General features: G+C 39.7%; 1 protein-coding gene across 1 annotated transcript; it reads left to right on the top strand.

Annotated features, from left to right (window-relative positions):
• On the top strand, positions 1-27,997 carry LOC107973110 (zinc finger protein 532-like). Its single transcript, XM_054683986.2, has 3 exons — positions 1-143; positions 3,865-3,931; positions 25,105-27,997. Exons 1-3 carry the CDS (start codon positions 1-3, stop codon positions 27,610-27,612), a joined length of 2,718 nt encoding a protein of 905 aa, XP_054539961.1. The 3' UTR covers positions 27,613-27,997.

The raw sequence follows: 27,997 nt of genomic DNA, 5'->3' as shown, positions 1-27,997 counted from the left end.
ATGGCTGACCGGTCAACTCCATGGCTGACCAGTCAACTCCCGGACTGCTCAGCCATGCTCCCTTGGAAAACTTCCCTCAACGAGTTGACCAGTGATTTGGTCAAAGAGGCGTTCATTGGTGTCCTTGATAAGAGGAGTTTTAAGTGACATGGTGATGGAGAGTGAAAGCCTTATTATATTACAGAGAGCTTAAGAAAAAATGAGAATAAGTTGGAGGTAGTAAGTATAGGAAAATTTTAAAGGAGCTTTGCAACAAAAAGGAGCAGACACATGGAGGATAACCGGAAGGGGATATGAGGTCAAGGAGAGGGTTTTTTCATGTTTTGCAGATGGTGGAAATTATAGCAGTTTTTGTTTGTACATTGATGGGAATGTCACACTGCAAAGTGGAAAATTAATAATGGAAGACACATGAGAGAATAACTTAACTGGTGTGTTTGTGTAGGTGAGAGACAATGGGATTTAGTGCACAAGAGGGATTGCCTTTAGACAGGAGCAGGTACAATCCATCTGAAGTAATTGGTGGGAAGGCAGACTATGTGGGTGCAGATGCTGGTTTGTGAATAAATGCAGTGTGGGCACCACTGGAAATTCTTTTGTTATTTTCTGAAATGGAAATACATTCTGCAGCTAAGAGTGAGGATGGGGGAAAAGATATTGGAGATTAGAGGAGGGAGATAGTTTTTTAAGAGGCTTCAAAATTTAGCAAACTAGTAAAACATAGAAGGATAATTGGTCTGCACTAAGGGCAAATTACTTGCTTACTGTTTCCTAACCTGTCACCTGCAAGTTTTGTTTTACCATTTCTATTAGATAACTTATAGTGAAGGGAGTCAGCATTGTTTTATGTTTCTCCAGCTTACATTAAGTGTCTGGGAACAGACATGGCATAGGCAAAATTATGGCTATTATCAGTTTTTCTGGAGTTTGAGATCTTGCCAATTACATGTGATGAAGTGAGAGAGGAATGGGAGAGAAGTATAAGAGAGAGGCTATAAGTGAGTGAGGGCTATAATGATGGACTACTGAATTTAAGAAGGGCAAGTAGGGAAGTGAGGACAGGAAGGTGAGGGGCAGTACAAGATGTATTTGATTCATGAATTTTAGATCTTGGTAAAATAAGGAACTGTTGGAGTGAGAGCACTAGAGGAAATATAGGCATGGTGGTCCAAGAGTGTGATGCTTAGTACTGGCTATGACAAGGTATATAGACTGTAAGCAGGACAGTGGGAGAGAATGACTGAGCTAGGAAGATATAGTCATCATAGGCGAGGAGGATGGAGGAACTGAGAGGCAGTTATATCATTTTCAGCTTTTTTTCTTTTCTTATGCCAGCACCTATTGTCTTAATAATTGTACTTTTATAATAAAACCTAATATTCAGTGGGGCAAATTCTTTCACTCATTTTTTTCTTTAAGAATGTCTTGGCTAGGCATAGCCTTTACATTTCTACATTTCCGTAGATATTTTTTAGTATTGGTTTGTCAAGTTACACACACACACACACACACACACACACACACACACACACACATGCACATACATACTTAACATTGGAATTTTTATTAGGATTGTATTCAATCTATTAGTGAGATTTGGCAACTTTATGATATTGAGCCTTTTGTTCATGTTCAGGGTATATTTTCTCATTTACTGAGGTTGTTTTGATTTCTTTCAATAACACTTTATAGTTTTCTGCATTAAGTCCTTCCACACTTTTGCTAGATTTATGATGCTTATGCGTGTGTCATCTGTAGTGGATGTCATGGTGTACCACCTAAACCCTCCTCTTGGAGCTGCTGGGAGTGTTAGGGGTTAACAGCATTCAGCTGAGTCTCCCTGGAGCTTGCCTTCATTTGAAGAGAGTCACCTGGCCTAAGGTCACCTTGCACCACTCCCACCTTCCAGAGAGGATTCAATGTAAGAACATAAAAGCCTGAGAGGTCCCCTTATCCCAATTTGAGACCCTTTGAAGGACCATCCCAACTTCAGAGCCTCCTGTAGGATTGATTGGCTGAGTCCTTGTTGTCACTGCATTGAAATTTAATTTTCCCTTTGCTCAATCCTACTTTCTTCACTCTCTATATGTTGGTTTTGAGAATACATCCCAGTAAGTTATGGAAATATCTTTCTCAGAATCTGCTTCCTAGAAAATTCAAATAGTTGCAGTATTTTTATAAAATTTAAATTTTTAAAATTGTTTTTTTCCTGATTTATGGAAATACAATTGGATTTTGTACAATGAGCTTGCATTTATCAAAGTTGCTAACTTATTTTCAAGTTTTATCTGTATGGTTTTGGTTTTCTACATATGCAAACATATTTTCTGTGAGTGACCTTTTTTTTCCTCTTCCTTTCTAGACATTATATAGGCATCCCTCAGTATAGGCTGGGAATTGGTTCCAGGATGAAAATTCTCAAATACTTAAAGTTCTGCAGTGTCCATCCTTAACATGTGTGAGTTTCGCATGCTGCAAGTACTGTATTTTCCCTCTGTGCTTGCTGGAAAAAATCCACCTAGAAGGGAATCCATGCAGTTCAAACCCATGTTGTTCAAGGGTTAACTGTGTGTTTTATTTCTTTATTTTTCCTTATTGAAAAGTCTAGGCCAGGCGCGGTGGCTCACACCTGTAATCCTAGCACTTTGGGAGGCCGAGGTAGGCGGATCACGATGTCCACGATGTCAGGAGATCAAGACCATCCTGGCTAACACAGTGAAACCCTGTCTCTACTAAAAATACAAAAAAATTAGCCAGGTGTGGTGGCGGGTGCCTGTAGTCCCAGCTACTGGGGAGGCTGAGGCAGGAGAATGGCATGAACCCAGGAGGCGGAGACTGCAGTGAGCTGAGATTGCGCCACTGCACTCCAGCCTGGGCAACAGAGCAAGACTCCATCTCAAAAAAAAGAAAAGAAAAGTCTAGGACCTTTCATATATTTGGATAGACCTGGTATTAGTGGGACTCTTTATCTCATTTTGAACTCTAGGGAAGCTTGCAACATATCAATATTAAGTAAGGTTTGATGTAGGTTTTGTTTTCAATAATCTATTGGATTAAGGATTCTCAAGGAAGGATTACTTCATTTTGTCCCTAGTTTGTAGGATATTTTTTCATGAATGGGTATTAAATATTATGAAATATTTTTCCTGCATTTGTTTAAATCATCATAATATAGTCTTCCTTTATTCTCTTAATGTAATGAAATATGTCATTACTTTTCAAATGTTAACACAAACTTGTATTCCTGAGGAATAACCCAAATTAGTGATTTTGCATAATCTTTTTTGTGTAAAAATGGATTTGTTGGCTATTTTTTTGCTTAGCATTTTTTCATCTATGTCCGTGAGTGAGATTGGCTTATACTTTTCTTCATCATCACATCACTTTATTTTAGTAATAAGGTTATGTTGGCTCCCAAAATAAAACTGCAGACATTCCTCCATGTGTTAGTCATCTAATCCTGTGCAACAACAAAACTTAGTGTTTTAAAACAATGTTTATAATCTCATGGTTTCTGTGGGTCAGGAAAGGCTTAGTTGGATCTTTTGGCTCTCACAAGTCTGCAGTCATCTCAAGGCTCCACTGAGAAAGATCCACCTCAGGCTCACTCACAAGGTTGTTAGTGACACGCAGTTTGTCAGTGGCTTTTAGATTAAGACCTCAGTGTCTCATGAGCTGTTGGCACAAGGACACTCTCAGTATCCTGGCCCTGTGAGCCTCTCCTTAGGGCAGCTTACAACAAGAGAGCTTGCTTTATCTAAGTGAGTAAGGAGAGAAAGCCTGCTCGCACGACAGAAGTCATGGTCTTTTGCAACTTAATCTTGGAATTGATCTCCCATGATTTTGCTGTCTTTTGTTCATTAGAAGCAAGTCACCAGGTCCAGTCCACACTCAAGGAGAGGAGGTTACACAAAAGCATGAATACCAGGAGGTGAGGATCATTGAGAGTCACTTCAGAAGCTTCCAAATACACCTCTTTTTCCATTCTCTGGAACATTTTGTGCAATATTGGTGTTATTTCTTCCTATGTATTTCAGGTTATCTGGTACAAGATAATTTAATTTAAAAAATTTTAAATCATAGGAAGATTTTTAGACTCCATTTCTTAGTAGTGAAAGAAATATTACAGCTGGGTGCGGTGGCTCACGCCTGTAATCCCAGCACTTTGGGAGGCTGAAGCGAGTGGATCACTTGTCAGGGATTCCAGGCCAGCCTGACCAACAAGGTGAAACCCTGTCAAAATACAAAATTAGCTGGGCGTGGTGGTGTGCACCTGTAATCCCAGCTACTCAGGAGGCTGAGGCAGGAGAATCGCTTGAACCCGTGAGGCAGAGGTTGCAGTGAGCCAAGATCGCGCCACTGCACTCCAGCCTGGGTGACAGTGCGAGATTCCATCTCAAAAAGAAAAAAAAAAGAAAAAGAAAAAGAAAAAGAAATATTAGATTTCTTCTTTGGTCAGTTTTGTTAAATGCTGCTTTTCAAAGATCTTGACAATTCCATCTGCAGGTTTGAATCTATTAGCCTACAGCTCTTTATAATATCTTCTTTTGATATTGATTGCAGGATATGTAGTGATGTCCACTTGTTTATTTCTGACACTGATTATTCGTGCTTTCTTTCACTTTTCCTTGATCAATCCTGCCAAAAGTTTATGAGTTTTATTATTCTTTTCTAAGAATCAGTTATTGGCTACATTGGTCTGTATTTTCATTTTTAAATTTTCTTTTTAAATTTGTGCCTTTTTGGTATTTGTATAAAATATCTTTTTTTAAAATCCTTTTACATTTCAAGTTCCTATATAACTATGTTTTAGGTATGTCTTTTGCAAAGTTTAGATTCATTTTATTTTATTATTTGAGACAAGTTCTCACTCTGGTTGTCCAGGCTGGAGTGCAGTGGTGTGGTTATGGCTCACTGCAGCTTCAACCTCCCAAACTCACATGATTCTCCCACATTAACCTCCCAAGTAGCTGGGACTACAGGTGCTGTGCCACCATATCCAGCATAGGTTTTGTTTTGTTGTTGTTTTTTTTTTACTAGAAATGGGGTTTTGCCACATTGCTCAGGGTGGTAAAAGTTTAGGTTTAGATATATAACTTATTAATTTCTGTCTTGTGCTTTTTTTACTTGCCTTTCTTTGGTATGAAATATTTTTTAAGTCAGGTTTATAGAGACCTAAGCTATATAAGACAAAATTACACAACTTTAAATGTATAATTTGGTGCATTTTTAGAAATAAATATATATTCATATAACCACCACGACTACCACAACTATGATATAGAACATTCCCATTGCCCCTAAAATATTCCTTGTGCCCCAGTGGAATCAATCCCTTTTCAGTCCCCCAGAATGTAGCAATGTTTGCCTGATTTCTGTCCCTAAGACTTTGTATTTTTCTGAACTCTGTATAAATGGAACATGTAGTATGTAGCTTTTTCATTCTGGCTTCCTTCATTTACCATAATGCTTTCAAACATGTTATTTTTTACAAGAGTGAGTTTTGTTTGTTTGTTTGTTTGTTTTTGAGTAGTATTAGATTGTATGAACACACCACAAGATTTTTATCATTTCTCCATTTGATGGATGTTTGGCTACTTTTCAGTTTGGGCTATTATGAATATAGCTGCTGTAACATTAGCATACAGGTCTTTTGTTGGCATATGTTTTAATTAATCCTAGGTAAATACCCATGAGCAGAACTTGTGCATCATTTAATAAAGGTAGATTTAATTCCAAAAGTAACTGTCAAACTGTTTTCCAAAAACAATACCATTCTGTACTCCTACCAGCAGTGTGCGAGAATTCTAGTTCCTTTGCATTCTTGGTATCATTTGATATTGTTGAGACTTTTTAAATTTTTTAAATTTTCATCAATCTAGTAGGGGTAGAGTGGTATCTTATTGTGGTTTAAATTTGCATTTCCCTAGTCTAAGAACCCTTCACAGCTAAGTCCCTTGAAAAGGGAGCAATGCCTGGTGAGTGTGACTAGTCTTCATTGTTTACCACTTAGCTGTGCTATGCAGCTAATCACCACAAAGCCCCAGGATGGTAAGATAGGACCTCAGACATACAGGAGGATGCTGACAGGAGCTCTCTGAGCTGGAATAATGGGGGCACAGATAATACTGCTATGTCTATATTATTTCATTTCATTCTTCAATGAGATACGTATTCTATATTACAGTTGAGGAAATCGAGGCTTAGCATGTTTATGTAATTTTCTCCAACCCATAGAGCTGGTAAGCAGAGGTGCCAGAATTTAAGTTCAAGTTTTTGTGGTTCCAAAGGAGTTTACGCTGAAATTTGCAACTGTTAAAAATGCTCTCAGGATCCTTTTCTACAGACTGAATAACATTTTTTTAATTTTTATTTTTTGAGATGAAGTTTCACTCTGTGACCCAGGCTGGAGTGCAGTGACATGATCTCAGCTCATAGCAACCTCCACCTCCTTCCAGGTTCACGCCATTCTCTGCCTCAGCCTCCTGAGTAGCTGGGATTACAGGCGCCCACCACCACGCCTGGCTAATTTTTTGTATTTTTAGTAGAGACAGGGTTTCACCATCTTGGCCAGGTTGATCTTGAACTCCTGACCTCGTGATCCACCTGCCTCAGCCTCCCAAAGTGCTGGGATTACAGGCGTGAGCCACCATGCCCGGCCCATTTCTTTTTAAGTCCTTATTTTCCAAGCCTTTGATGAATTTATGGGTTTCCTGAATCTTCCCCCACCCTACCCCACCCCATCCCTCACCTTCTGTGCTCCTTGTTTCTGTATATAGTATTGAATAAAGAAATCCAAATTTGCTCCATAGTGACAATTACTGTCACCATTACGTTAAGCTATTCTGATTGGGTCTGTTGACTGAGTAAATGGAACATGAGACCGTTGGTTGTATCAGCACAGACTGTTATGATGTAGCTTAATGCACCCTCAGGATTCATGGATGGGTAAACTGCCCTGAAGTAGGCCAACTACATTTTATGGCCAGTCTCTTCCAAAGGAGATGAGGAAAGTGATTTACTTCAATAATGCATATTCTGTAATAATTTAACATTTAGCAGTACACATTGCCATTCAACCTTCAGCATTCTAAACAAACATGACTCGGGTTTGATGGTTATATTATATATTATATATATAATGTAGTTATATATATTATATATTATATATATAATGTAGTTATATATATTATATATTATATAATGTAGTTATATATAATTATATATAATTAGATATAATGTAGTTATAACTACATTATAGTATGTAGTTATATATACAGTATGTAGTTATATATACAGTATATATATAGTATGTAGTTATATATACAGTATAGTATGTAGTTATGATATAACTACATTATATCATAAATGTAGTTATGATATAACTACATTATATCATAAGTGTAGTTATGATATAACTACATTATATCATAAATGTAGTTATGATATAACTACATTATATCATAAGTGTAGTTATGATATAACTACATTATATCATAAATGTAGTTAATCAAGTCTCCTGTAAATTAATAGTGGTGGTCAATATATGGTGATGTTCACTGCTCATTACAATTTACACTTGAGTTTTAGCTTACATGACAGATTTGGGGATTTTGTACTGTTTCTCTTTGAGTTAATATTATAAGCAATTAGATTTACTTCTTTTAGCAAAAGTTAAATCATCATAGTATATGGTAATCTGTTGAGATCTTTTGCTATTCTTTGATAATTTATTTTGAATAGGTCACTTTAACAAAACATTTAATTATACTGAGACAATATTTTGTGAAAAAAGCAAGAGGTAATTTCTAACATATGCATGGATGAAGTTGCAGTTTGCTAAATTTTAAACTGGAGGGCATGTTACACAAATGTTAGACTGGGTAGGGCAGAAAAATTTGGACACAATGTTGATTATTTGGTCAGCTCTTAATATATATAGAGAAAAACTGGGAATATAAATGAAAAAGAGCAACTTTTAAAATTTCTAATGTGTTATTCTCTTTTACCTTCCCATGATCTGTGACTGAATTTATCTAGGAATCTAACTACCTGGAGGACTGGGGTGGGTAGGGGGGCAAAGAATATAATATGTTCAAGAAGGAATACGAAGAATAGACCAAGAAAATATTTAGCCTCCATTATTCCATCATCAGATCATGTAATGGGATCATAGTGCTAGGATTCTGTCTTGAGAGAGACTTTTCCAATTTACTTGATCTCCTTCTTCAGCATACCCACAACCAAGTGCAGAGAGTACAGCTTATTGAGCTGTCCTGTGGCATAGAGGAGACTTAACAGTCTGCCATTAAGGATTGGCTGGAGTCCAGAAGAGGTTATCTATAAGAAAGAATTAAAAACCTTTCCCTTTTCTATCTCAAGACATTTGTGAGCAGGAAAAGAAAAAGAGTTAACATACTGAAGACCTTCTCTATGTTATGACTTACATGTACACAAGTACGTATAAGTACTTGTATGTATCAGCTCATTCAGTCCTTGCAATGACACTATGAGTTATTTTATTCTTATTTTACGGTTGAGGAAACTGGGACACAGATCCCTAAATAACTTATTTGAGATCATGCATCTAATGAAGAGCAGAGCTGAATTAGGCTGTTTAGCTCGACCAGCTCTAAAAAAGATGAGTTAGTGAGGATAACGTGGATGGCAAAGAGAGCAGGCAGCTTTTCTCCCTGTTACCTATTCAGGATTAAGAAATCACCTCTGAGCCTCATCTGGCACCAGCCTCAGGCACAGCTGTAGCAATGTAGCTGTACAGTGTGGTCAGAAGAGGGACATCTTACAGGATGGCTCTCCTGCGCTGCTTGCAGGGGCCTCTAGTGAGAAGCTAGATCTGGAAGAGTGGGCCCACCCGGTGATGTTCCTGGGACTGGAGTGAGGGTTGGTGGACCCCCACAGGCCCACGGACTGAAAGGAGGTTGTAGTTGTTATTCGGAGATCTGTGGCAAGTAGGAGCAGGGATGAGCCAGGGTTGACCAGGATATACTACCAATGGCTGACAAAGCCAAGAGACACCAAAACATGAGTGCCACTGACAGAGAGTGAAGCTATGCAGCCTAGCAGCAGGGCAAACAGCTCCCAGGAGCCATGGGTGTTGCCATGGAGACCTGGGGAAGCAGAGTACATTGCACTGAAAGCTGGCTCTTTCCTTTTCCCTGGGGACTCAAAAGCCTCATTTCCACCCCTTACCACAAGGCACCATATGCCACATTAGGTAGAAATGCAGGGGAGGAAGGGTAGCTTTGGGACTGAATGATTTTTTTTTTTTTTTGAGAGACAAAGTCAGCACTATTGGATGAGATTAAAAAACTTAATATTTCCTGTTAACTAATGGGGATGAGACTAAGACAGAGGGTCAGATTAAGTATAACTATAAAGAACTTTCATTTTCTCTTCATATCTGAGTTATAATGGGAGTTACATTTTATAAACCTGTTACAAAATATGGCTAACCAGAAAAAAAAAAGCACAAGCAAAAAAAAAAAAAAAAAAGTTGCCAACTGTCAACTGTGTAGGTAATGAAAAAAAGGGACATATGGAATAACCAGAACAATTAAAGGGAGGAGATAGAATTACTGAAAGAGGACAGCAGGATAATAATAACCTTATTGATGGTAGCCAGTTACATTAGAATCGAATTTAACAAAGAACAATTTACAAGGCATTTAATGTCAATGTTCCCTAGCTGTTACAGAAATGTACACGGTAGTAGAAAACAAAACAAATACATAAATACTGTGACTAGGATAGAAATAATGAAAATTACAGGGAAATAATAACAATTTCAGTACCTCAGTAGGTTGTTTCAGGGCCACCCACACCTTTATTTGTTAGACTGTACTGTTGTTCCTCCTCATTGCACTTCTGGGTCTGGGCCAGAGAGTGGTGGGTGGAGGGAGAATAGTCTCTGGTTGCATTCTCCTCCTCAGCTGTCAACTACCTAATCACATTTCACCCTGGCCTTTCTGCGCCCACTGCCCAACTTCGTTCAGGCCTCCATTTGCTCTTACTCGAGCCATTGTGAAGGCTTCCTAATTGATCTTGCCTCCTACAATCTCTCCCTACTCTAATCTATTCTATATAACTTTTCCAGATTCATTTTACTGAAGCATGGTTTTCATTACATCAGTCTCCTGCACAGAATCTACAGAAATTCCTTCAAATGGCTCTCTTTTAGCTACTGAATTGGGTAAAATCCTTCTCTCTGTTATATAGCATGCTTCACAATGAAGCAATAGCAACTCTGCTACTGAAGGTCATGGTATTTTATTTTTAGAAGCTTTGCAGTTACTATAGGGCTTGTTTCTTTTCTCCCAGAGCATCTATAGTTTTGATCATTCAATAATCATAGACATATAGATAATCAAATAAATAGAAGAAAATAAATTGAAGAAAGTAACCATGTGGAAAGGTTATGTGGAAGCAAGTGGGACCTCAGAAGAAGAATCATCTTATTAGAGAAGATGTCTCTTGGGGTTTCTCGAAGAGGCCCAATACATAACTCCAGCTCATCTGAAGGGTCACAGAAACACACAAGGAGCTAGTGAAATGGAGGATATCCTCTTTGGTCTCTACTTCTGGTGATACAAATGAGAATATTGGGTTATAAGAACTGCAAACTCACACCTCCCACACCTCTGATATACTTGATCACCATTTTTTTTGTGGCCATACCAGAGAATGATTGATTTAAATATTTCTTCTTTCTCTTCCTCTTAATATTAGAGGAATAGTACAATGAGTTTAATAAATGAGCTCAACCATATGCCCACCAGCACAATCATGACAGAATATTTAAATCAACCCCCAAATAGCTGTCCTGTGCCTTTGTAGCTCATCTCAACTCTGATCCCTCTCCTGCAAGGACTAATCTGCCTTCTATCATTCTAGTTTTGCCTTTTCTATAATTATATATGTAGAATCATACTGTATACATTTATTTATGTTTGGCTTCTTTAACTTAGCATAATGCATTTGAGATCATGGAACATGTTTTTTACATAAGTTAGTAGCAGCTGGAACTAGGGCTGTTAAAGAACAGGGGAACTAGACGTAAAAAGCAATGAATTTGATTTTCAGATTTGACACTATCTGTGTAGCTATGGGCAACTTAATTTTGAGCATTGATCTCTTAGCTATTAAAATGAGGATAAAAATATTGACTTCAGAGGGTTATAATATCAACTAAATAAGTAAAAAGCTGAGTGAGTGCTACATACCTGACACATTTTTTGGCCTTGAAACACAGTAGCCAGTATTATTAACAATGGCAGACTGCTTGTTACACTTTAGTATCTGCTCTCCCCAGGGTGACCTTATGTTCCAGTTTTCATATGTCATCCTAGACTAATTATTGATGGTGCTCTCTGATAACTCAATAGTGTCTTAGTTTGGAAGATAAATTACATGGTTACCCTAATCCTCCCCTTGTTATTCAATAATGGAATTCCCAACTATGGATTAGGCTTGTGGCCAACCAGACTAAAGACTCTTTTGTAAATTCTTTGCAGCCAGATGTTCATTTTGTCCAGTAAGATGTAAAAGAAACTGTTGGGCAACTTTTGGGAAATATTATTGTCTTGGTTCATTTTCTGCTGCTATAACAGAATACCACAGACTGGGTAAATTATAAACAGTAGAAGTTTATTTGGCTCATGATTTCAGAGGCTGGGAAGTCCAAGAGGATGGCACTGGTGTCTAGTGAGGGTCATCTGATGATGGAAGGCAGAAAGTGCAAGTGAGCACACAAGACAAAAAACTGGGCCAAACTTCATCCTTTTATTAGGAGCCCACTCATGTGATAACTGCCCACATCCATGACAGTGGCGTTAATCCATGCATGAGAGCAGAGATTAAGTGTCCCATGTTTTATTAGGCCCCATCTCCCAACACTGTTGTATTAGGGATTAAGTTCCAATACACGAACTTTTAGAGGACACATTCAAACCATAGTATTCCTCCTCTGCACCCCCAAATTTACCTCCTTCTCACAATGCAAAATACATTGATTTCATCCCAATGGTTCCAAAGCCTTAACTCATTTCAGCATCAACTCAAAAGTCCAAAGTCCAAAATCTCATCTAAATAAGATGTGGGTGAGACTCTTAAGGCATGATTCACCTTGAGGCAAATACCTTCCAACTGTGAGTCTGTGAAATTAAACAAGTTATCTACTTCCAAAATACAATGGTAGGACAGGCATGGGATAAGCGTTTTCATTCCAAAAGAGAAAGCGGTAAAAGGCCTCAATTAAGTCCAAAACCTAACAGTGAAACAACATTAAGTCTTAAAGCTGGAGAGTAATCTTTGACTCCATGTACTGCATCCTGGGCATGCTAGGCCAGGAGTTGGTCCCCCAAGACCTCAAGTAACTCTGCCTTCATGGCATTGCTGGTCTCAGCCCATGCTTTAGATCTTCTAGGTTAGTGTCTTGTGGCTGCATCTCTCTCAGGCTAGTATTGCACACTGGTAGCTCTACAGTTCTGAGGTCTCAGGGATGGTCTTGCTCCCATGGCTCCACTAGGCATTACCTCAGTGGGGATTCTCTGTGGCAGCTACAACTCCACATTTCTGTTTGGCATTGCCCTTGTGGGGACTCTCAGCTGTGGCTTCGCCCCTGCAGCAAATCTCTGCTTGGGCCCCAAGGCTAACTGCAACACGGACATTGAAATCTATGTGGAGGAGGCCAGGCCCCCACAGCTCTTGTATTCTGTGCACCTGCAGAATTAATGCCATGTGGACGCCAGCAAGGTTACAGCTAGGTATGTTAAGTTACACCTGGAGTTGTTTGAGCCATAGCTGGGGTGGATGAGGAGTGCTGTACTATAATGCAGGGAGCAGAGTCTCGAGGTAGCTCTGGGAAGTGAGCCTTTGGAGGGCACCCTGGCCCACCCCACGAAACCATTTGCCCTACTGGAGCTCTAGGGCTGTAAGGGGAGGGGCAGCCTGGAAGAACTCCGAAATGCCTTCCGGGTCTTTCTCCTGTTGACTTGGTGAATAGCACCTGAATCCCTCCTAGCCATGTGAATCTTTTTAGCAAATGGTTGTGTAGCCATCCTCTTAGTATTTTCTCCCATGCGTTTTGGTTCCTTACATGGCCAAGGTGAAAATTTTCCAAACATTTCTGCTCTACTCTCCTTTTAATTATAAATTCCATCTTTAATTCATTCCTTTGTTGTTGGATCTCAACATATGCAGTTGGAAGTAACCACACAGCAGCCTGAATGCTTTGCTGCTTAGGTATTATATTTCCTCTGCAAGATATCCTACTTCATCACTCCTAAGTTCTACATTCCATAAAGTCCTAGGACACAAATGCAATTCAGGCAGCCTTTGCTACTTTATAAGGATGGCCTTTACTCTAGTTTCTAATATGTTGTTACTAATTTCTGTTTGAGCCCTCATCAGAATGGCCTCTAATGTCCATATTTCTATCAACAATTGGGTTATGACCACTTAAGTAACCTCTAAGAAGTTCCAGACTTTCCCTTTCTCTGAGTCCTCATAAGAATCATCCTTGGCTGGCTGGGCACAGTGGCTCATGCCTGTAATCCCAGCACTTTGGGAGGCTGAGATGGGCAGATCACAAGGTCAGGAGATCGATACCATCCTGGCTAACATGGTGAAACCCAGTCTCTACTAAAAACACAAAAAATTAGCCGGGCATGGTGGTGGGTGCCTGTAGTCCCAGCTACTTGGGAGGCTGAGGCAGGAGAATGGTGTGAACCCGGGAGGCGGAGCTTGCAGTAAGCAGAGATCATGCCATCCTTGGCTGGGCGAGGTGGCTCATGCCTGTAATCCCAGCACTTTGGGAGGCTGAAGTGGGCAGATCACAAGGTCAGGAGATCGAGATCATCCTGGCTAACATGGTGAAATCCTGTCTCTACTAAAAATACAAAAAATTAGCCGGGCATGGTGGTGAGCACCTGTAGTCCCAGCTACTCAGGAGGGTGAGGCAGGAGAATGGCATGAACCTGGGAGGCGGAGCTTGCAGTGAGCTGATATCATGCCACTGCACTCCAGCCTGGGTGACAGAGACTCTGTCTCAAAAAACGAACAAACAAACAAAAGTCATCCTTAACACTTAATTTATGGCAATACAGGCTGTTTCTAGCCCAATCCTCAAAACTCTTCCAGCCTCTGCCCATTACCCAGTTCCAAAGTGTCTTCCACATTCTCACATATTTGTTATAGTAACAACCCCACTTCTCAGTATAAATGTTCTGCTTTAGTCTGATTTCTGCTGCTATAACAGAATACCACAAACTAGGTAAATTATAAACAATAGAATTTTATTCAGTTCACAGTTCTGGAGAGTGGAAAGTCCAAGATCATGGCACTGGCACCTGGCAAGGGTCGTACCATGGTGGAAGGTGGAAGTGAATAATAAAACTTTGTTCAACAAGTTATGAAGGCCCACCAAGAATCTTGCCCGAGTCTTCCTGGGGCTTGAAGCATGACAAGATAACAAAGGAGTGCTCACACTCTTCGTAACAGGACCCATTTAAGATTAAACAAGTTTTATTCTGAAGACAGAAAGAAGTCAAGACAAACTTTTTATTAGGAGCCCACTCCTGTCATAACAAACCCCTCTCCTGTGATAACAGCACACATGCATTCATGAGGGCAGAGGTCACATAATCTAGTTGTGGCAGGCCAGGTCTCACAAAAGCTGAACAGGCAGTCCTTGAAGCATGACAAGATAACAAAGGAATACTCACACTCCTCATACCAGGACCCATTTAGGATTAAACAAGTTTTATTCTGAAGACAGAAAGAAGAAATCAAGACAAACTTTTTCTTAGGAGCCCACTCCTGTCACAACAAACCCCTCTCCTGTGATAACAGCATCCATGCATTCATGAGGGCAGAGGTCACATAATCTAGCTGTGGCAGGCCAGGTCTCACAAAAGCTGAACAGGCAGGCCTCCATAACAACTGTTTCATACTGACTAAATGGTTAGGTTAAATATTAAAGGCTGAGAGAACCAGTGTCCTTACACAAAGGCTGGAACGAGTAATAAGGGCCCGGGAAGAGTTTTGCCTAGGCCTTCCTGAGCCTTGAAGCATGACAAGATAACAAAGGAATGCTCACACTCCTCATACCAGGATCCATTTAGGATTAAACAAGATTTATTGGGGGTTGAAAATAACTCCCCAAACCTTCATAACTTAGCAGAAGATAAGGGTAATCACATTTGGCATCTGGACACACTAGTTTAAGTAAATTTACTGAGGCTTTGGAGGAAGGTTCCCAAGACTCAGACCTTAGTTATAGATTAGAAGGAATTAATCACTTATGTCTTTAGATGAATGCACACTTACATGTAGACATACAGCTTAGAAGGTACATAAGCCCTGAAGAACTTCATAGTTTTGAGTTGGTCTGGCGATAATTTCCCAGACTTTTCCCTGTACTTGGTTATAGAAATAAACCCTTTTGTTTCCCGGTTCATTTGCATCTCATTATTGGACCATGAGAATAAGCAGCCTGACCCTTGGTTCAGTCTGGGAACATAGTCACATCTTAAAGATCCCACCTCTTATTAGGCCCTGCCTCTTAACTCTGTTGCATTGGGTATTACGTTTCTAACACATAAACTTTTGTGGACACATTCAAATCATGCAGTCTTTGTGGGCAGGGATATATCTTTTACCTTCTTTTTTTCTTTTTATTTATTTATTTATTTATTTTTTGAGACAGAGTCTCGCTCTGTCGCCCAGGCTGCAGTGCAGTGGCGCGATATCGGCTCACTGCAAGCCCCGCCTCCCGGGTTCACACCATTCTCTTGCCTCAGCCTCCGGAGTAGCTGTGACTACAGGCACCCGCCACCACGCCTGGCTAGTTTTTTTGTATTTTTAGTAGAAACGGGGTTTCACCGTGTTAGCCAGGATGGTCTGGATCTCCTGACCTTGTGATCCACCCACCTCGGCCTCCCAAAGTGCTGGGATTACAGGCTTGAGCCACTGCGCCCGGCCCTACCTTCTTTTTTCTTACCTTACTGGCTGGAATGGGGACTTGCTGGCTGGAGCTGGAGTAGCCATCTTGGACCATGAGGTAAATTTGACAGTGGAAACCATGCCAGGTGGGCTATAAAATAGAAGGATTCTATTGGATTTTACCTGAGAGAGAAATAACCTTCTATTTGTTTTTAAAGTTAATACTTTTTAATTTTTTTGTCATTCACAGACAAACCTATGTATAATTAATATATTAATCCTTTATTACATGACCCTCTCAAGCCTTGAAGCCCTAACTTGCCAAGGGGAAAGTGCTCCCAAATTAAATGCTAGTGGAAGATAATCCCCTTTTATTGTCTGTGAAATATAGTCAAAGGTAAATCACATTTATCATATTTATATTCTTCATCTAGGGGACATGTTTATGTTCTGTTTACATTTTATGAATAACTGATGATATGTCTAGCCTAATGAGTTTGTAATTTGAAGGCTTGAGAAACTTGGTCATAAAATAAAGCAAGATAAACTATTCTTCTCATATAAATGCCTTTTAACACACAGCTAATTCTTTATCTGTATCTGTAGATTAAAGTTCCTTCATGTATTCTAAGAGATGTTCTGAGATCCTTTGGTATAGGGAAAGTACCCCAACAAAGCCATATTTTTTTAACCTTAGAAAGAAGATGGTTCACATTTGGTTCAGGTGTTCCTTTACTGGGGTAGGAGGTTCTTCTTTTTTTTTTTTGTTAGTATTGGAATCTTTTTTTCAAGCTCTTGCTGTCCCTCATCAGGAAAATAACACCAGTATTAAAGGTATGATATGTCAGCTTTACTGATTGTTGATTTGGAGCAGCCAAAGGAGTTGGTTGTGCAATGTTCTATAAGCTACTCAACTTGTGTGCCTTACCACTGACTCTTAAGCCAAGTCACCTTTCCAATCACTACTTTCATCTTTCTTAATCCATTCACTGTACCTGTCTTCTTTCATCCATAAATGAGAACTATACACACAGACTATATTAAAAATTACTAAGGAATTCCATAAGACATTCCAGTTTTTTGAGTGATTGACTATGTGACTTGAAGCTTAATCCTTGCCCTTGGTTCATCTGAACTTTATGCCTTTTACTCTCTCTTAATATTTAAACCGTTACTTCCATTATGCATTTTTGTATGTCTCTTAGCTTTACCCAACACTTCATATAAGAGCTCTCTACCTTAGACGTGCTCTAAAAAATAAAACCCCACTCCTGGTAGCTAGGAGGTCATTGGTCTTGAAAGGATCTGGTCACCCAATGAATGATTGAACCAGATAAAATCTGTAAGCTATTATCAGAGTTTCTTTGAGACATTCAGTCCCTTTTTCTTCTGTAACATATACATTTTTTTTCAGTTTCATCTCTGCAGTCACAATACCAAGCCAATCAAATTCTGTGATATATGCTTGCCTGTCTCAACTGTTCTGCATATGCTTAATATCTTATAATAGTTTTCTCTCTGTGTAAGGGGAGAGTACAATATTTGCCTTAAATAGTTGTGTCTTAGTCTGTTGAGGTTTCCATAACTAAAATACCATAGGCTAGGCAGCTTATAAACAACAGAAGTTTACTTCTCAGTTTCTGGAGGCTAGGAAGTCCAAGATCAAGGTACACACAAATAAGTGTCTAGTGACAGCCTGCTCTCTGGTTCATAGTTGGCTGTCTTCTCACTGTCTTCACTTGGTGGAAAGGAAAAGGAAGCTCTCTGGGGTTTCTTTTATAGAGGTGCTAATCTCATTTATGATAGCTCTGCACTCACGACCTAATCACCTTCTAAAGTCCCCCACACTCAAATACATTAGGGGTTAGATTTTAACATATGAGTTTTGGGGTGGGGGGAATGACCATTCAGTCTATAACAGGGAGAAATCAAAAGATGCATATGTATGTGGATGAGAATCTTATGTAAATATTTCAGTGGCCCTTTCCTGAATCTGTAGCCTATGGTTTTTGCATTATTTCTGCTTTCCCCTCTTTCTGTTTTGGAATCAGATGAGCTTCTTTAAGGGACTTTCTTTTATTTAGTATATGTTTCTTTTCTCTTCAGTGTCCATCAACTGAATTTCTACCTCTCTCTACATTCCTTCTGATATTTTTAAATGTCCTATGCTCTTTCCTGAACATTTTTGCTCTTAGAGGGCTTTTAGTAATTTACAAGCCTTTGCCCATCTATTCTCAATAGAATTTGGGTTATTTTCGTAACTACCTTACCCATTATAGTTTTTTTGATGAATAATTTATTTCCCAGATTTGGGCAATTATATTCATATCTGTGGGATCCACCTGGGTGAATTAATAAGCTTGAAGACTCCAAACACCCTTTGACAGAGAAATCATCTAATGAGAAGATTGGGATTTAATAGCGAGAATCTTTTCACTAAGGAAGCCTCAGAGCCTCTTTGTCTTCGTTTATTCGCACAATTGCTCTCTCATATTTTTGGCTGACCATCCAGTTTTTTGGCCAAGGTTATTGTCTCTCAAACATAAGGTTATTTTCCCTCTTTTGTGTTATTTACCAAAGGCTGTATTGTAAGGATCAGTATGTTTATTTTGATATCTTTGGGCCTTAGACTTTTAGAGCTAGAAGTTATGTTGGCAGTCATCTGGATCAAAGACTTATTGCACACATGCTTTGTATTTCCTCTTTTGCTGTTTCTTACAACCAAAGATTCTTCATCCCTGTAATAACTGGTCAGTTTGGCACAAGATAGCTGCAAAAAATTGTTTTAATCATCAAACTATAATTTACAAAAAAGTAAATAGTAAGTAGAAAAAATAATTAAGAGCACTATAAAAGTGAAACCTTCATTCAGAAGATACTTCATCAACATGCTCCTCTAAAGTTAGTAATGAGTCAAGTATAATCTGATAATTAGGGAGGTACAGTGATTGAATATATAGTTAGTATTTAATTATAGAGCACACACTAATCTCTATCAAAATAAGTGTTTAAGCTTCATAAACATGCAGAAAAAGAAACTCTTTCCCAATGGCCCATAACTATAATTTTAAATATGAATGCCTACCTTCTTGTATGCAGGCAGGTTCTCACTCTTTATAAAATGTAAGCAGTATAATTAAAAGATCAGAATTGTGTAACAGGGACACAAACAGCCTCCCAAGCATTTATATGCACACAGAGAAGTATTCATTCATTAATTCAAATAATGTTCATAAGGATTTTGAATTTGCTGTCTTTTCCCAGGCCAAATAGAGATACTCTCTTCATTTTCTCACCTGTCAAAGACTGAGATTGAGAATGGTATGAACCCAGGAGGTGGAGCTTGCAGTGAGCCGAGATTGGACCACTGCACTCCAGCCTGAGCAACAGAGTGAGACTCCATCTCAAAAAAAAAATGTATATATATATGTAATATATATAGTATATAAAAATATATATATATCATACTGTTGAATTATACAAAACTTTTAATTAACTAATTTTGCCAAATCCCTTGTGTGTGTGTGTGTGTGTGTGTGTGTGTATGTGTGTGCCAATAAGGCAAGGCATGTAGCCCCTGGTTTCCCAGGGAAAGGTATAATGAGACTTGCTTTTTCTTTGTGGCTAAATACAGCATCTACTCCCAATATCCTTGGTGTGTATAGTTCTGTAGAGGAGTTTTAAAGATTTGCATGAGGACCAAGAAGCCACTGGAGAGCAAAGAGATGAAGATCTTTTTTTTTTTTTTTTTTTTTTTGAGACGGAGTCTTACTCAGTCGCCCAGGCTGGAGTGCAGTGGCTGGATCTTGGCTCACTGCAAGCTCCACCTCCCGGGTTCACACCATTCTCCAGCCTCAGCCTCCTGAGTAGCTGGGACTACAGGCACCCACCACCACGCCCGGCTAATTTTTTTGTATTTTTAGTAGAGACGGGGTTTCACCATGTTAGCCAGGATGGTCTAGATCTTCTGACCTCGTGATCCACCCACCTCGGCCTCCCAAAGTGGTGGGATTACAGGCGTGAGCCACCACGCCCAGCCAAGATGGAGATCTTAATCCCTTTCTTTTATGGTTAAAAAATTAAGAAAATATCCAATGGAAGAAACAGTTCTGATTGAAGTTTATTGGTAAAAATAGTCATTGAGAGCACCTAAAGAGATAGTAACAATATCTCCAGGTTGCTAAATCCACTAGTGAGTTCTCAGTACAATTTGTGCAATTTATGCACTTCACCTGATTCTTATGGCTCCACTCTCACCATTAAGCCTTGGAGGCTCCCTTAATGGAGAGCCCCAGCTACTTCTGCTTATGTTTTAACACCACTGGTAGTCTTCTCATTCCCTAGACCAAAGGCTGGATTCTTCATGGTCTCCGTTGTGTCCATCATGGGAAGAGGCATAGTATTTCCTGTGTCCAGGTATGGCCTGGCTAGAACCACAGAAGGGCTACCTGCTATGTCTAAACTCAGATGAAGTGCTACCTAATGGTGCATGGGGCCAGGTAAAAACTAGGTAGTTCCAGAGAATCAATGCCCTCTGGGGCAAACTTTGACCAGTGAGAGAGAAGAGATAGAAAGGAGCCAGCAGATACATTCCTACCCTTAACTTCTATACCAGTGGACTCTTTGAAAGGTACTAACTCCATATGCTGTCTTCAGAAATCCCTTATGATTGAGCAATGGCCATGCAAAGTTCTGTTAGGCTCAGTTATGCACCACCTTATCATGTGTTCTCTACTCCTATTGTCACATCCTTTCTTACTTTTGATGCCTTGGTATTGTACCCCTCAACAGAGAATTTGCCTCATAGTCCATTTTCTAGGGAACCTGACAAATGTCAGTATCATTTTACAGAGGGGATCATTCTTCTTCAAAAAACATTATTTGCTTGGCTTTCAAAACCAATACTCTTCACATTTTTTCCTATATCACTGCTTTTCAGTCTCTGTTGCTAGTTCTTCTATATCAACTTGACCTTTTAATGTTGCAAGAACCAAGAGTTCAGTCCTTTGTCCTTTACTCTTCTTTTTTTTTTTTTTTTTGAGCTGGAGTCTTGCCTTGTCACCCAGGCTGGAGTGCAGTGGCATGATCTCAGCTCACTGCAACCTCCACCTCCTGGGTGCAAGCAATTCTCCTGCCTCAGCCTTCCAAGTAGCTGGGATTACAAGCATGCGCCACCGCACCTAGCTAATTTTTTGTATCTTTAGTAGAGACGGGGTTTCACCATGTTGGCCAGGCTGGTCTCGAACTCCTGACCTCATGATCTGCCCACCTCAGCCTCCCAAAGTGCTGGGATTACAGGCGTGAGCCACCGCGCCTGGCCTGTTTATTCTTTCTATATACACATACATCCCCATTTTCTAGGTGTTTTCATCCATTTCAAGCCTTAATTATCAATTGTTTACTGAAAATCTCAAATTTATATCAGACCAAATTTAACTCACCTTCCACACTGGAAGTTTCCTGAATTTAACATTTTTTCTCCTATTTTTAAAAAGTTGGCCTTCTTTTATATGGAAAGAAAATAAAAGAAAATACACTCTCAGGGTATATGAAATGAACTCTAAGAGAAAGCAAGTAAAAAGTTACAACTATATAACCTATAATCATGAATTTAGGAGATAGGAAAGAAAATAAGATAGTTCTGACTGCTTCAGAGAAGTCTTTGTTTTTTACAGAAATTTTGTCATTCAGATTAAAATGTTAGTGCTCACAAAGCATTAAGGAGAAATGTGGGGCCTGCTAAAGAAGAGAAGACAGTGGGGGACAGTGGCTGTGATGAGTTTCTTCTTTTCTGTTCTGTACCAAATACACTCAGTGAAGAAGATCTGACTTTTCAGCTTGTCAGAATAAATTTGTGGTGTTTTATCCCTAAGGGAAAATCTGTCATAAATAAGAATATATGGTGGATAAAATCACATAAATGAAGTGTAAACATTATGTGAATGACCATCTTGCCCAGCTCCAGTGGAAGCAGTGGGAGTTTAGTGTCTTGGCCAAGGCCGGAAAGTAGAGTCAATTACTTGTAATTCTATTACCAATAAATTTTACTGAGAATCTTACATGCCAGTTCTCTATCATCACTTAATTGCACACTTCATGTTTATTTTCTGTATTCTTTTCAGACACTAACATATTTTAGTATGTGTTATTTTTCTTTTATCATATCACTATAAGGAATAATTTCTTTTAGGGATTCCAAAAGTATATAGGCACAAATTATTCCTTCTCTGTGTAAGTCAACTATTCTGACCTTTTATGGGCCTAATGTATGTTGTTTGAAGTTGGGTGTTGGCACCACTTAAAAAGAAAGAAGCAAATCAACAAATAAGGTGTATACACCATTTACACTTGTTGAAATGCCTTGTGAATTAATTTAAAGAGGTAATATTGTATAGTGGAAAGACTGATAACCCTGGAGTCAGAAAGAGCTGGCTAATATTTTAACTTCCCATTTAATAGCTTGTGACATTGAGCAAGTTTAATTTCTGAATGGCACTTGTTTTGATGCACTGTTGTAAGAAATTAAATAAGTAAATATACTTAGTGTGGAGAAGGCACTGAGTAATATATAGTTATTTTTAAAGTCCATGTTGTTAACACATGTAACATGTGTAACACCAACACATGTGACACTTCTCCCGTGTGATTTCCCCAGGAGGTATCAACCTAGAGTGTAATTGAAAGGATGTTTGCATGCTTGTACATGTTTCCAGCACTTATGTATTTATATTCACATGTATATGTATTCTTCCCTTATTTGCCAAGGCATAACTTGAAATTTTTGTTAGAAAAGTGACATTTTCTAGTTCTTTGTGGTCTTGCCATTATGTGTCACATGGTGTTGTTATTACAGCGGCACTTAATGTTTTGCACTTACTGAATTCTAAATAAATTTGTTGAATCTATGATGCTGGCAATGTCTTTATAGCCTCAACTTCACATTAGAATAAAGACATTCTAAGTGGAGTTTTGCTTCAGGCTTTTTTTCTTCAATCTTCTCTGTCCTCTACAATTTGTAAGAGTATATTTGAGGTAGATTGTGGAAAGCTGAAACTTCTTTCAGGCTGTTTGTGCCTTCCTAACTGCACCCATCTTCTTGCTTTCTGCTTGTGTCATGCTTCTCACTTTATTGGCTGCTATTTTTAGTGTTGAAATGTTCTTAAAAAGATTTTTGAATAAATTTTTATTAAGACTCTTAGTATTATTAACTTTTAATCTCTGTGGGCCTTAACTTTTAACTTCAGGGTCTAAAAGTAATTTCCAAGCTTATTAAACTTTTAAATCTTTTGCTGGAAAGTAAACCTTATTGGGCTAGTTGTTACAGCAATCATAGCTTTAGAAAATGTTCTTTCTTTTACAAAGCCATTGTCTTTGGCCAAAGTTCCTTCCCAGATATTCTTATCTACAATTTCTGATTTATTAATTATAATTTTATATTCCTGCCTAAAATTTCCTCAACTCCTCTTTTTTGGCGAGGGCTTTCCTGTTGATGAAGTTTATAGTGTCATACATGTGGCAACTAGAGCTGCTCAAAATCTGTTGCAGAGAAATATGGAACAATGTTAATTCAGGAGAAATAAGAGAGGAGTGTTACCAATCAGAGGAAGCACAGAGCTTACATTAGCAGATCTGTTGATGCACTTTGTTATCTCAGTTGTGTCAGTAATTACAGCAAGGCAGCCTTTGATTTTAGGCAAAGCCCTAATTCAAACCTTCTCCTCTTGAGCTGTGAATATCTGCAGGAGTTTATTTATTTATGTTGGTACCTGCTGCAAAGGACTTGGGACTATATAGAGCTTAATCAAATCTGATTTTAAAACCATAGGAAAACAAGGTTGAATGCAATCTGATGATTTTGTATGTGAAAAGCTAGAAGAATAGCTCCATGCTGGGCTGTTTTATCCCATGAATCAGCGCAGTAATGGGAGCATGATAAGTAGCTTTCAAAACTCCCCACTCTGTAAACTCTCTTTACACACTTAAAAAGGCACAGTTGCCTCAATTACTTGTTTTTGTTGCAGTCAAAAACAAATTGTAATAACTTAATTCTTTTGGGGAACATCTTTCATCCTGGAGTATTAGATCATGGAGTGAAAACTAAAGAGAGGTGTGTGTGGTGGTTGCCTACAAGACATCTATAATTTATTTTGATTAAAATTAGAAAAATGATACTGAGACATTTATCATTTATTGATACTATTTATTTATTTATTTTTATTTTTTTAAGATGGAGTCTCTCTCTGTCACCCAAGCTGGGGTATAGTGGCATGATCTCAGCTCACTGCAACCTCTGCCTCCTGGGTTCAAGCGATTCTTCTGCCTCAGCCTCTTGAGTAGCTGGGATTACAGGTGTGTGCCACTACACCTGGCTAGTTTTTGTATTTTTTGTAGAGGTGAGGTTTCACCATGTTGGCCAGGCTGGCCTTGAACTCCTGATCTCAGGTGATCTGCCGGCCTCAATCTCCCAAAGGGCTGGAATTTTACAGGCATGAGCCACTGCACCTGGTCCATACCATTTAATCTATGTGAAAATCTGTGATTAATATCTCTTGAGAAATCTCTGGTAATGTGAAATGTAAACGAGGTTAAAAAGATCTGAAAGGGTGGAAATTTACCTAGCAGCTTTAACATAAGCTGTTGTACTAAGCAGGTTGACCCTGGCTGGGAGTATACTGCAATGGACTGATCTGAGTTGGAGGCAGTGGCATAGTGAGAAGGGGGAGTGACTTGTTATAACCTAGTCCCAATTTTATCACTGTCTGGCTATGTGATCTTGGGCACATCACTTATATCTATGTGTCTCAAGGTTTTGAATTATAAAATAATGCCTGTAGGTTTAGATTATACCTAACCTAACTTCTTTCTTAGAGATAGTGTTGTATGAGGAAGTTGTCAAATGCAGATACCCTACCGAAAATAGAAGCTGGATTAAAGAGAGTATTTCAGAAAATTCACAGGGATTTCTCAGTTTTTATACTAATAAAGAGATGCACCACCCTTGACTGGGAAAAAATCCCCAAAACTGATTTGGACCACATCCAGCTCATATCAAAGGTTTGAAGGTTGATTAGAAAGGATGATATTCTTCCAGCCACTAACAGACTAACTTAACGTATGCCTTAAATAACAATTTCATAAATTCAGAAGAAAGCTGTGACTAACAACACCACGGTGAAAGCCACGGTCATATCTGCTGCCTCTGTCCAGAGTGCCAGCAGCGCTATCATTAAAGCTGCCAACGCCATCCAGCAGCAAACTGTCGTGGTGCCGGCATCCAGCCTGGCCAATGCCAAACTCGTGCCAAAGACTGTGCACCTTGCCAACCTTAACCTTTTGCCTCAGGGTGCCCAGGCCACCTCTGAACTCCGCCAAGTGCTAACCAAACCTCAGCAACAAATAAAGCAGGCAATAATCAATGCAGCAGCCTCGCAACCCCCCAAAAAGGTGTCTCGAGTCCAGGTGGTGTCGTCCTTGCAGAGTTCTGTGGTGGAAGCTTTCAACAAGGTGCTGAGCAGTGTCAATCCAGTCCCTGTTTACATCCCAAACCTCAGTCCTCCCGCCAATGCAGGGATCACATTACCGACGCATGGGTACAAGTGCTTGGAGTGTGGGGACTCCTTTGCACTTGAAAAGAGTCTGACCCAGCACTACGACAGACGGAGCGTGCGCATCGAAGTAACGTGCAACCATTGTACAAAGAACCTCGTTTTTTACGACAAATGCAGCCTCCTTTCCCATGCCCGTGGGCATAAGGAGAAAGGGGTGGTAATGCAATGCTCCCACTTAATTTTAAAGCCAGTCCCAGCAGATCAAATGATAGTTTCTCCGTCAAGCAATACTTCCACTTCAACTTCCACTCTTCAGAGCCCTGTGGGAGCTGGCACACACACTGTTACAAAAATTCAGTCTGGCATAACTGGGACAGTCATATCGGCTCCTTCAAGCACTCCCATCACCCCAGCCATGCCCCTAGATGAAGACCCCTCCAAACTGTGTAGACATAGTCTAAAATGTTTGGAGTGTAATGAAATCTTCCAGGACGAGACATCACTGGCTACACATTTCCAGCAGGCTGCAGATACGAGTGGACAAAAGACTTGCACTATCTGCCAGATGCTGCTTCCTAACCAGTGCAGTTATGCATCACACCAGAGAATCCATCAGCACAAATCTCCCTACACCTGCCCTGAGTGTGGGGCCATCTGCAGGTCGGTGCACTTTCAGACCCACGTCACCAAGAACTGTCTGCACTACACGAGGAGAGTTGGTTTTCGATGTGTGCATTGCAATGTTGTGTACTCTGATGTGGCTGCTCTGAAGTCTCACATTCAAGGTTCTCACTGTGAAGTCTTCTACAAGTGTCCTATTTGTCCAATGGCGTTTAAGTCTGCCCCAAGCACACATTCCCACGCCTACACACAGCATCCTGGCATCAAGATAGGAGAACCAAAAATAATATATAAGTGTTCCATGTGCGACACTGTGTTCACCCTGCAAACCTTGCTGTATCGCCACTTTGACCAACACATTGAAAACCAGAAGGTGTGTGTTTTCAAGTGTCCAGACTGTTCTCTTTTATATGCACAGAAGCAACTTATGATGGACCATATCAAGTCTATGCATGGAACATTGAAAAGTATTGAAGGGCCTCCAAACTTGGGTATAAACTTGCCTTTGAGCATTAAGCCTGCAACTCAAAATTCAGCAAATCAGAACAAAGAGGACACCAAATCCATGAATGGGAAAGAGAAATTGGAAAAGAAATCTCCATCTCCTGTGAAAAAATCAATGGAAACCAAGAAAGTGGCCAGTCCTGGGTGGACGTGTTGGGAGTGTGACTGCCTGTTCATGCAGAGAGATGTGTACATATCCCACGTGAGGAAGGAGCACGGGAAGCAAATGAAGAAACACCCCTGCCGCCAGTGTGACAAGTCTTTCAGCTCGTCCCACAGCCTGTGCCGGCACAACCGGATCAAGCACAAAGGCATCAGGAAAGTGTACGCCTGCTCGCACTGCCCAGACTCCAGACGTACCTTTACCAAACGTTTGATGCTGGAGAAGCACGTCCAGCTGATGCATGGCATCAAGGACCCTGACCTGAAAGAAATGACAGATGCCACCAATGAGGAGGAAACAGAAATAAAAGAAGACACTAAGGTCCCCAGTCCCAAGCGGAAGTTGGAAGAACCAGTTCTGGAGTTCAGGCCTCCCCGAGGAGCAATCACTCAACCACTGAAAAAGCTGAAAATCAATGTTTTTAAGGTTCACAAGTGTGCCGTGTGTGGCTTCACCACCGAAAACCTGCTGCAATTCCACGAACACATCCCTCAGCACAAATCGGATGGTTCTTCCTACCAGTGCCGGGAGTGTGGCCTCTGCTACACGTCTCACGTCTCTCTGTCCAGGCACCTCTTCATTGTACACAAGTTAAAGGAACCTCAGCCAGTGTCCAAGCAAAATGGGGCTGGGGAAGATAACCAACAGGAGAACAAACCCAGCCACGAGGATGAATCCCCTGATGGCGCCGTGTCAGACAGAAAGTGCAAAGTGTGCGCAAAAACTTTTGAAACTGAAGCTGCCTTAAATACTCACATGCGGACACACGGCATGGCCTTCATCAAATCCAAAAGGATGAGCTCAGCCGAGAAATAGCCACAGATGCTCCATGAGGAAAATCCCTGTCCACATTGGAATAAAAAAGACATTTTTGTTACAAAAAGTTTGCAGTATAATAGAGTTAACAGTACTGTCTAGGCTGTTGCAATATATTCTCTTTCAACGTACCTTCCTTCACCTCGTCGTATATATCCTCGATAAGTATTAAAACAGTATTTGAGTTTAAAAGAGTTTGTATATATTTAAATGAATAACTTTTTATACTCTTTGTTACATGTTTGTATCAGTATTTAGTGGAAAACCATTTGAGTTGTTTTGGGTTAGAATTTTTCTTTTTGTACTGTTTCTTTAAAACAGAGTTCTTAGTAACAGGGGCAGTTCCTGAATTCAAATAAACCATTTTGTATGTTTGGATTTTGAA

The sequence above is a fragment of the Pan troglodytes genome, chromosome 3 (assembly GCF_028858775.2).
Source record: "Pan troglodytes isolate AG18354 chromosome 3, NHGRI_mPanTro3-v2.0_pri, whole genome shotgun sequence".
NCBI lineage: Eukaryota > Metazoa > Chordata > Mammalia > Primates > Hominidae > Pan > Pan troglodytes.
Note: the sequence above shows the minus strand (reverse complement) of the source record. Positions and strands in the feature narration are given on the sequence as shown.